This window comes from Gavialis gangeticus, unplaced genomic scaffold (genome assembly GCF_001723915.1).
Source record: "Gavialis gangeticus isolate Ggan-Ray unplaced genomic scaffold, GavGan_comp1, whole genome shotgun sequence".
Taxonomy (NCBI): Eukaryota; Metazoa; Chordata; order Crocodylia; family Gavialidae; genus Gavialis; species Gavialis gangeticus.
The window spans coordinates 184,794,307-184,805,644 of record NW_017728992.1 but is presented as its reverse complement, the minus strand read 5'-3'; the positions used below and the strand labels follow the sequence as shown (position 1 = coordinate 184,805,644).

At 46.7% G+C, this 11,338-nt stretch overlaps 1 protein-coding gene across 1 annotated transcript in view; it reads right to left on the bottom strand.

Annotated features, from left to right (window-relative positions):
• Positions 1-11,338, bottom strand: part of WDYHV1 (WDYHV motif containing 1) — a 26,271-nt gene that overhangs the window by 11,774 nt on the left and 3,159 nt on the right. Inside the window, exons 2-6 of the mRNA XM_019519524.1 lie at positions 11,315-11,335; positions 9,860-9,959; positions 9,392-9,442; positions 5,345-5,493; positions 5,134-5,258 (exon numbers count right to left, since the gene is read on the bottom strand). Coding sequence (XP_019375069.1) covers positions 5,134-5,258; positions 5,345-5,493; positions 9,392-9,442; positions 9,860-9,959; positions 11,315-11,335 — 446 coding nt within the window. The remainder of the gene's footprint in view (positions 1-5,133; positions 5,259-5,344; positions 5,494-9,391; positions 9,443-9,859; positions 9,960-11,314; positions 11,336-11,338) is intronic.

Below are 11,338 nucleotides of genomic sequence, written 5' to 3'. Positions count from 1 at the left end.
TTGGTCCGCTCTCCGCGCCGGACCTCCCTGGAGTCGCTCCGTAGTGACCCTGACCCTGGCGCACCTCCTGCTCCTCTGCCTTCCGCCCCACTGCCTCCGCCTCCTCTGCTCCCAGGGGACAGCCCAGCCTCCGGCTCCCGGGGTGGCTTTGTTCTGGCCTTTCCAGGTGACCCAGACTTTCCCAAGGGGACCAAGAAAAAGTCAGGGGGCTTCTTCTTCCGGCGCTCCCTGCTTCTGAGCGGCCTGCGGGTGCGGCGGGCAGAGTCCAAGGCCTCCCTAGGGAGTAAGAGGGGTTCCCTCAAGAGCGAGGCTGGGGTCAGCTCAACAGGCAGCGAGGCCACCACACTCAGCTATGCCGAGACAGAACCCCCTGAGATGCCTTCACGCTTGGCCATTGAAGGATCCTCCACTGAGGTTTACGCTGGGGAGTGGCGAGCCGACCGGCGCAGTGGCTATGGGGTCAGCCGGCGCTCCAACGGGCTCCGGTATGAGGGTGAGTGGCTGGGCAACCGTCGTCATGGCTATGGGCGCACCACCTACCCTGATGGCACCAAGGAGGAGGGCAAGTACAAGCTCAACCGCCTGGTCAACGGGAAGGTGAAGAACTTCATCCCACTGCGGCGCAGCAAGGTCAAGGAGAAGGTGGACCGGGCTGTGGAGGTGGCCCGGAGAGCCGTCAGCCTGGCCCGGCAAAAGCAGGAGCTAGCAGTGGCCAGGTCAGGCGGGGCTGGGGGCAGGCAAGAGTGGGGGGCTGGGGGCTCAAAGGCATGGGGGTAGGAATAGAATGGGGATACAGGGGTAGTTTAGATGAGGATGGGGGGTGGCAGATGATCTGTTATTTTGTTTAGTTTGAGGTAGGAAAGGGAGAAGGCTGGCTCCTGAGCCTGGCTAAAGGAGTAACAGCCTGCTACAGTCACAAAAGTAGGGTACTGTAATAAATGCCACCATAAAAGAAAAGAGGGTTAGATTTCTAAGTGTATTTTTAGAGATTTGTGGTGTTTGTTTTAGTAAGAGTACAAACAAAAAGATATAGCAATATTAGAGACTAAGTCCTTTTAATTATCCTTTCACTAGCTCTAGGAAACTCAACTACTCTAAACGATAAAACGTATAATATAATGATAATAAACAAAAAAAGGTAAAGAAACAGAGAGTTTTTCACCTTGATGGACCGAAGTGCCCTCCAAATAAACTGACCCCGTGTAACCTACGGGATCAATGCTGCTAACACTGAACTGCAGTCACCACTAATATGCGGGAATTCAGTTGTGCACAACACAAATTAATGAGGGAAGTGAAATACCACATCGAATTGAACCTGCAGGGAGAACTGAGGCAGAAAGAATGTTATCTGAACTAGAGTTTGGCCAAAACACTGAGACTGCCACCCACGTGGCATCATCTCAAGCAACACAGCTTCCCTGTAACCCAGCAATGAAACATTCACTCTGTTCAACATTCATTACTGGTGGAGGGAAGACTGTCTCCTACAGAATTTCCTGGTGAAAAACTGTTCAATTTCTTCTAATTCTGCCTTCTAGGTATAAACTAAGAGCTACACTGAACTGTACCAAACTATGTGTAAAGTATTACCTGGAACAGGGAGCCAGGGGCTCTTGTTACTTTAAGGGCAAAGCCACAGCAGGAACGTCCCCAGGTGTGGGGAAGACAGTGGATTCTTAGGCAGGGAGTAGGCAGCAAATGCCTATTGCAGGAATAGCTGCCTAGCAATAGGACAACAGGGCAGAGCTCTGGTTAGGTAGCATGGGCACTAGTATAATTTGATCAAAGAAACAGCAGTAAACTGCCCTGGAGCATGAGGGGATGCACCTGCAGCCAGCCAGGATAACTCCTCATGGAAGGAGAAGAGCCCAGGAGATATAAGCCTGGGTCCCTGAAGCAAAGGGGTGGTACAACACTGAACTCTCCAGGAAGAACAGTTCTGGCCAGCTCAGGCTGGCAAGGAGTGGGAGCTGCAAGCCATGGCAGGTACTCCCAGGGCTGAGAGAGCCAGGGAATGGGGTGGTGGCTTGGCAGTAATATGATGACCCAGAGTTTTGAGTTTGAGATTTGAGTTTAAAGTGGTTGCTTGGATTTTTTGTTTTCGTTTTATGCTGGAGGACTGGTGTGGATAATAGGGATGGAGGGGAGGCTACAGGAGTGCTGGAGGAGCATGCCAGGTTTTAAACCCTGCCAGAGGCAAGAGCATGAGATAGAAACAAGCTAAGGCTGAGAGGGCCAGGGTTGGAGCCCAGAGGGGGTAATGGAGGTGGTCTGAGGCTGAGACTGAAAGGCCAGGCCAGGCCAGTGAGCCTAAGTTACCAGTCTACAGCCAGAGTAACCTGTAGGCTAAGGCTAAGGCGGTGAAAGCCTATACAAGAAAGTAAATGATGCCAGAGTGACACCTGTGGGGCATAGTCATGGCTATGGGAAAGACTGGAGGCCACAGTTAAGAGCCCCAAGATTTAAATAAGGGCTATAGGTGGTGATCACTGGCTCACAGTGCCAACCTGACACCAGTAGGTCTGCCAGGGCACGACAGATCCCTGTGGAGAACTGTTATTATGGTTAATGGGCAAAGGGCCCAGAGACCACACAAGGTCAGTCAGGATTGGTCAGGCACTGGTGAGAGCACTCCAGGGCTTAAGGGAAGCCTCCCAGTTGCATCACCAGAACATCAAGGCATGGCAGGAGAGATAAACAGGGCAGGTTATACAAAAGACTGGGAGCATGAGTGGGATTAGAGTGGCCCCTAGGAGGTACTATGGCCAACCCAGGACCTATCCTGCCACAGTGCCGATAACTTTGGGGTTGTGTCATTGGTAATGACAGCCTTGATTCAACATGAGTAGTCCCACTGAAGTCAGGCCAAATTCCCTTTAGTCAAAGTCTTGGGTTTCTGTGGAAATCCATGTGCATAGGAACATGAATGTCCCAAGTAAACAAAAATTGAGTGAAGAGAATAGATAGAGCAGAAGGAACCGAGTCAGGGTAAATAAAGTGAAATGCACAGCAGGAGGCATCAAGACAGAAGATGCTTAAGGGAAGGAAGTGGAAACAAAAAAGGGGCGAGTCAAAAAATACCCTATAAAATAGGGTTGCCAACCTTCCTTCCTGGAGTGGCCGCGAGTCTACCGGAATTGGCATCAATCTCCCAGTGACTACTGAAAGCAAAGCAAAACTGCAGCAAAAGGAGTAATGCCCTCTTCTGCATAATATCCTAGTGGTTAGCACACTCACCAAGGAAGTCAGAAAACTGGGTAGTTGTTTTCTTAACTTGAGAGGATTCAAACCCACATCTCCCACCTCCTAGACAAGTACCCTAACCACCAGGCTATACACTAGGATTGTGGGAGGGGGGCACGCCTCACCCCTCCTGTTGAAAGGGGCCACTGGGAAGAAAGGGATGCAAAATGAATGTAAAATTCACAGAGAGAACTCCAGATCCCAAGTGGAGGAGGCATTTGACTGCAGCCCTGACTCAGGCAGCTAAGCTCTTGAGGGATGGAGGGAAGCAGTTTAGCAAAACTATACTGCTTAGTTCATCCCATTGGCCAGCCCTTGGCAGCTCCCTATTCTGTATACAAATTTTTAGATCACCCTTCTCAGGCACTTAACTCCTGCTATGCCCTGTATGGAAAGCATAGGTTGGGTGTAACAGGGAACCCAAACTTTGAGAGTTTGAGTTTAAAGCAATTGCTTGCATTTTTTGTTTTAGTTTTAAGCCAGAGGACTGGGAGTGGCTGTGGGGGCAAAGGGGATAACAAATAGATTACCAGGCAGGCACCCTTCATTGTAGGGCTGAGGCCTGGAGCGCCAGGGCCCAAAATAGTAGACCTGAGCCAAAGTGTTTCAGCTACAGATGAAGGGACTGAAGCCAAAAAGACTGAGGTTGGGGCCTGAGGGGCCAGTGTTAATTCTAGGTAAAGAAAAAGAAAGAGCATGAGGAGAGTCTCTACAAAGGGGCAGACAGGAAACCATCAGCAAGGCATGGGCATGCCTGGGGGGCATCAAGGAAGCTTAAGACACCTAGAAAAGGACTATCCCCGTCTCCAAGGGCAGCCTCCCTGTAGATACACACTGATTTCCATCAAATTGTGGCAGACAAAGTAGGAGGTAAAGTAGACTGGGTAGTACGGAGAAGAGATGGGTCAAAAATCCAGACCCATCACACTGGATGTTGGATTCCACTCCAGGAGTCAAATTCGCTACAACTTTGGCATCACATCACCTGACCAGTAGGAGCGCAAGTCTTCTATTTGGACTTAGCCCTAAGTGTTTAGTCGTTGAAGATGCTGATACATCCAAATACTTATCTAGCATGTACCAAACTGTAAGCAGATGAGTAGTCCCATGGACTGCACCAGGACTACTTGCATAGTTAATGATAATTCAGTGTTCTTAGCTGGACTGGAGCTGGAGGGCTTAGCACCTTGCTGAATCAAGCCTTCTGAGACAGAACTTAGCCTGTAAATCAGGAAAGCTTCCCTATTCGGGACAAAACAACACAGGGAAGCCACAGGAACCGTCCCAACCCACATGGCTTCTGGTGCCCCCACACGGCTCCACTATAGCAGGTGTGCTGGTGAGGTGCACAGTGTACCCTAGGAGGCACCAGCTGTTACAGCAGCTGTGGCTGCCACCAGACAGAATGGTGTCATTCACATATATCTTCTGGTGGTTTCCCTGTGGTGGAAGAAGCCTTCTGTCACTTGCAGAAGGACGGACTTCTGCTGCCTCAGGGGAGTCAGACACACCTATAATTTTGTCAGAAGAACCTGAGTTCAGCTGCCAAAACCATGATGTGAAGGCCTTGCCAAACCTTGAACAAGTCACTTACCCATTCCCACCTTTGTAATAAAAGGACAATAATGCTTACTCCCAACCCCCGAGGTCTTAATGAACTTTTAAAGATGGTTAAGTACTGGATAATGTGCTGAATATTGTCCTACAGGTAAATGCCAACTGTTTTCTAGGCCCATATTTTTTCTGATGAAATAGTAATGAACTCTGTTGCAAAAGGAAAGGTGACTATGCTTTTAAAGGTATGGTGCCCATGTCAATCTCTGATTTTTATAGTTTAATGCAGTCCAAAAGCACAGATGTCTTTTTTGTGGAAGTAGAGAACCTTACCTGCCGTTTCAATGCAAGGGTAAGAGGGAGGAGGCTTCAGCCACTTTCCACTGCTGTCTTTCATGTGAGAGCGGTCAGAAGCAAACATCTTCAGATAAACATCTGCTCGAACTGCCCTGATTTTTCTAAACAAACATACAATTCGAACACACTCAGTGGCGGAGATACTTAATTCAATATACAGTGCGGGCCTTGTATTCTGTCCTCTTACCTGCGATATTCTGGATAAATATCATCGTCTGATTTAAAAGCCTCTTCAATGTAAGTATCGAACAGACACGGAAATGGCAACACTGTGTCAAGGTCATAAATGAAGCTTTGGTCTCCGCTGGAATCATGAAGTAAAATAACATGGTAATCCTAGAAATAAGAGTTACTGATAGTTAGCAAGAGTTGCTAATGATCAAGAATTAATCCTGTCTCACATCATTAGCAAAGCACAATACATGCATGACAGCACAGGGGGGGGGTGAGCTGGGCCCGCACTCTTTCCTGACACCATGGACAGATATTAGGGCGGTCATCTTAGGAGACAGTTTCAGTGTCCACTGTCCTCTACTGATACGAAATCCGACGCCTTTATGTCCTCTATCTTTCTCTTATTTGACATGAAGGTTTCATATCAATAGAGGACAGTAACTCTGTGGATCACCCTACTATAGACTGGATCAGGCTACAGCTGCCCCTTCCTCCACTGCTCTGCCATGGTAAGAGGCACATGGTGCCTTATGACTCTCCGTAGTCCTTCATGAGTGAACCCCTTCAGTTAACAGGTTTTGCTACTTTCCCATCTCCGGCAGGAACGCCACAGCACTTGGAGTGAACCTCAGGATAGTGGCCTTCCTGTTAACACATCAGGTTCAGCTAAAATTGGAGCCAGTTCCACAATCTTCTGTGGGTAGCCGTGACCAGGAGCCGATTACGGTGATTTGAAACGAGTTCTCCCGAACAGATATTTCACGTGTCCACCCGAAGCCAGTGGAGAGAGCTCTGCATTTGGCTGTAGCTGGTCAGACCTCTTCAGTGATCTTGGGCACATCCTGCAGACATCCTCCCACTCAGTCCCACAGCCTTGCAGCAGGTTCCTCCAATACTACTGCCTTCCAGAAAACCTGTTGTATGGTCCAATCTCTTTTTCCATCTAACTGAGGGCTTTAACAGCCAGGAGTTCTTTTGATCCTAGTCTCTTACCTTGAAAAAATTATGTTTGTAGCCCTTCAGGTAACAGGTAGGTAGATAATTCGTAATGCCTACTCCCTCGCAACAATTCTCTTAAGGACCCTTAGTAGTTTGCCTGGAGATATTATCCCTGTTGTTGATTCACTTCATACTTGTTCCTCCATAACAGCCTCCTTTAATCTAAGTCTGTACAATCAGCCTGAATAATATCAAGAAGGTAAACTGAGGTACGTAAGACTCCCACAAAATAACAGAACTATCTCCCCCGTTCTCCAAACCAGAGTTAAAAAAAAAAGGGGGTTACCTGTCTTTCTTTTTTGTCTCAGCGCCAATGAAAGCTGGCACAAAAATGCTGACAGCTTGCTTGTTTCTGAAGAGATTACTGCGTAATTTGAATGCTGTGTTTTACCTTTCTGAAACAAGGTGATCTGCCCATTAAAGACAAGGGCACCTGGGGCCGGTCGGCCCTCTTCAATTATCAGCCCCAGCTGAGGAAGGAACATGTAATTATCCAGCTGGCAAATGGCTTGGCTGAGGGAGAGCTGTAAGAGGGAAAGGGATTTCTGTTACAGCTCCTGAGTCTGGGTGAAAGCCTTGCCTCTGAGAGCCGGAGTCAATGATGGACATAGGAACCATTTTGTTTTGACCCTTTACTCAAGTTTTATGAATAAAACCAGGCCCTAAAAAGATAGTTAGAGTACTGCCCAGTGACACAGGTAAGCAGCAGCTTGTACTGTCATTTTTTACAATTAGATGAATCACATTGATTACAATGTAGTAAAGTGAATGCGAAATCCACTTACAAAGTCTGAGATGAAGTCTTTTGATATTTTCAGGGGAAAACGCCATCCTGAAAGCATAATATATGTGACAGCCCTAGCCACTGGGGACTAAGAATTGAAAGGATCTTTAAGCAAGTTATATTACTAGACTGGTACCTGTACTGGAAATGCAGGTCAATGCAATAACAATGTTTCAAAGGCTTTAGTTGAGACTAGAATGGGAAGACTGTCATGCCTATTGAGTGTTAATCAAAACCTTTCATTTCAAAACATTTTTGTGGAAAATTGTTCAATTCTATAGTGGCTGCTCCCCACTCCCCCTCTTCTCCCATCATTTAAATCTCATTAAAAACAGATGCTACAGTTTTTTTAAGCTAAGGTATAAAGCCTACTACTTCTGGGAAGGACTCTTGCAGCAATTTAAAAAATATGGCAAACAGCCTTCATTAAGTTCTTCCAATCAAATCCCTCCCAGACTGAGATGACACATGCCACTTTTTATATTTGAAATTCAGCACCTAAATACAAGGGTTTATACTAAAAGTACTTTCTCAGCCTTTATTTACTGGAACTTGGGAATTGCTACTCCAGATTCTGATGGGTGCTCTATTACTGTATGATTCAGAAAATTCAGTAAAATTTCTTGAATTGGAGAGGAAGGGGGATTAGTTTTTGCCCTGACACATTAATAGCTGTTGGTCCTAGTGAGATCCATCCAATAAATCCCACAAGTTTTTTGTGCGTGACCAGTTTTAGATGTGTTGCCTTTGATATTTTACTTCTTGAGGAATAATATAACAGGTTAATAATATAATCTGTGCTATCTTCTCTCTATTTCTTCCTCTGTACGTTTACTATAGTCCTTGCTGTTAATCTTCCTTTTAAGCCTTTTATGGCTTGATTATTATTTTGCCAGTGTAAAAATAAGGTAAGTGTCCTCAACATTGATTCCTCCTCTTTATCCCTGTCTGTGATGTCTTGCCATTCATTTGAGCTTCTACGATTTACTATTGCACAAGCGCTCAACAGAAATTCCTTGGATGAAAGACTGCTCTAGAATCCCACATGCTACAGATACAAGCAATAATGGCATTTATCTTTGAACCAGACTAGATGGAGGGCTGTTCAACAACACAAGGTTCAGAATGAAAATCAAGGTGAAAGAACTGGTTCAGAGAGATTTCCTGTTTGGGGATGATGTAGCTTGGTTTCCCACAGTGAATCTTCCCTGCAAAATCTCCTGGGGGGATTTTAGGAGCCATGCAAGAGCTTTGGGACAGAAATTAGTCTCAGGAAGACAGTGATCACGTACCAAGGGGAGGAAGAACCAGTGCCTGACATCACTCTGGAGAATAAATCTCTTGTTGTCGTTGACAGTTTTTGCTGCTTGGTTTCTATGATCAGCACAAATCTTGACCTTCAGATTGAACTAACAGAATCAGAGAAGCAGCTAAGAATTTTGGGCTATTACAGAAAAGTGCATGGAATAACAGCAAACTATCAGCTAAGGTGAAGATGCATATCTAGGAGACTTCTGTGCTGTCATTCCTGCTTTATGGTTCAGAAACACAGACTACATATGCTAGGCACATCAAGAGACAACAGCTTCCCCATGAGATGTCTGTGTAAGATCCTGCAAATAAAATGGGAAGACGGAATACCAAGTGCAGAGGTACTGGAGCGTGCAGACTGTAACCCCAAGAATATTTTGTATAGTGAGATCTCTAAAAAGCGGGATCACCCTCTATGGTGCTACCACAATGTGTGCAAAAATGACATGACGTGGCTCAACTTCAACATAGAAAGCTGGGAGGAGCACAGAATCCTGTCCATATATGTCACTGGGTGCAGCTCACATCAAGCAGCTTCAATCCAGAGGATGGAAGCAAAGCAAGAAAGAAGAAAGCAGCATGCTGTAAATATGGACTCCAACTCAGACAACATATGGATCCATGAAACTTGTAACAAGCTGTGTCACTCTCAAACTGGGCTTGCCAGTCAGGCATTGGATCAGGCATCTGACTACTCCTAGGTGTACACCATGCTCCAGAAGATTGACAGTTGTCTACTACTTGCCAGGCCCAGGACTGCTAAGCTTCTTGCTGTGAAGCTGCAAGATAAAGTCTAAGTGCATCTAGTCCGTTATGCCCACATTAATATTTGATTTAGAGAAGAAATATTAGGAGAAATATGTGGCAATGCTAGTTGCAGTGTTTAATGTGCTGCTAAAAGACGATACAACACTGCAGACAAAAGTATGTAAAAGAACCAACATAAAAGGGAATCAAATGCCTTACCCAAACTACAGGTTTATCTCCACATCCTGATCTCTGCTTCCAAAGTGGTATCTGCAAATTACAAGTATTAAGAAGTTCTTTGAAGTAAGATTAAACAAACAGGTAAGATTTCAGACTACTACTGGACAGATTATTGTCTACTGGCTGACAAACTTAATCGGTTTATGTTGTATCTATAATTATTATTCTTATTATTAAGCTTCTATTAGTCTGAGGGTTTTTTTGGTGAGTTCCTAATTGGGGACCTATTTTGTATCCTACAACCTGTTCCATCTGTTTCCTACTAGGCTGAGGGATTTAATACATCTCAGGTTCCACAGTCCTGACTAACACATGCATGACAAAAATACTTGAGGATCTTTCTTTGGCTTCCCACCACGCATGTGCCTGGGCCATCTTCCCACCACAGTGAAAAGGCCTAAATCTCAATTTGGTGGTGACAAATTAGTGATATGGAAAACAACTTACCATCTTTCTGTCATTAGATATGAAAATAACATAAAATTCTTCTAACTGATACTGATCCTGGCTTTGGATGTATTCACAAAGCTTCCAAATGTTTTCTTCACTGTAAAACACAAGGGATTTTATTTAAGTGTCTGCTTCATTCCCAATTCATAAAACTCAAAGCAGGATAGCTACTGTGCTTTTCCCACTTTGAGCTTCTGTCCAGGACTTCCCGCCGATCCTTCCTTTACACGCCTCTTTGTAAAGATAAAATCTAGAGCTTAAACCTACAGTGCTTTGTTTTGTTTTTATAAAACAAGTCTTCACATACAATTAATAAACAGCACTGCAGTTCAAATGTCTGACAGCCAAGCAGCAGCATTTGGCTGGCCCCATTATAAATGCTGTGCAGTATCCAGAGTTATTATTGTGCCGGACTTTTCCCTTTCTCTTTTCCTCTTTCCTCTGAAGAAATTACCCTTGAGTTGAGTATCCTTTTGAGCCCCTTTAATAAAAAGCTGGCCTGAAAAGAAAAATGCAGGTGGCGAAATGCATGTAATGTTTTAAATAGAAGGACAGTACAGGAATAATCTTAACCATGCCACTGAACAGCGGCTGGCTGGGGATGATCTACGCTGAGCTGTGCCCATGTTCAATCATGGGTGTTGCCAGGCTTCTGGGCTTTGCTGGTTAATCCTCCCCGCCTTTCTGCTACCTGTATCAGGGTGTTTTTAAGCCTCCCCAGAGGCACTGGAAGTTAGCTACAGCCAAGCCTGGGGACTTTGGGGTGTGCCAGTGCTTCCACTGGGACCAAAGCCGGAGGTTCCTGGTTGGAGGATCTCGCCCCTCCGCTCAGAGTCAGACCCATCGTCAGTGGGGTCAGGAAGGAATTGTACCCCCTGGACAGACCGGTACATACTTGGGAGGGCTTTTGCCTTCCTTTCTAGCAGGGGACTTGGCCCTCTGCCCGCAAATGGGCAACATTTCAGAGAGGCAGGATGCTCCCCGCCCAGGGCAGGCCAGGGTGCAGAGTTTAGAGCACAGTTTGCAGGGGCAGGGTGCTCAGGTGGGGAGGACCCAGCTGACCCAAGCCCCACACACCACTTGCTTGACCTCATTTACAGCCTGAACGCTGCCAGGCAGCCTGGCTGGAGCCTCCCTTGCCTGAGCCCGCAGCAAGACGTGAATGGCCGGCCCAGTCCCCAGACAGGCAACGCTGCTCCTTAACAGCGGCTCTCGGCTGTCGCCGCAGGAACACGAGCACGTAGCAATCGATCACTTTTTGCATAATTCAGCTGTGCAAGGGCCCCTGGGACGCAGTGTTGAAGAGGCCAGTGCTTCCCTTCCGGCCCTCGCTACCGGAGCAGGGCAGAGGCAGCGTTTCCTGGGGCCGGCTCCGTGCGCCCCGGCTGGGAGCGCGGCCCGGGGCTGCAAGGGGGGCTGGGGCAGCGCCGCGCACGTGCCCGGCGCCCTTACCAGTAGCAGCTGGTGTAGACGCTG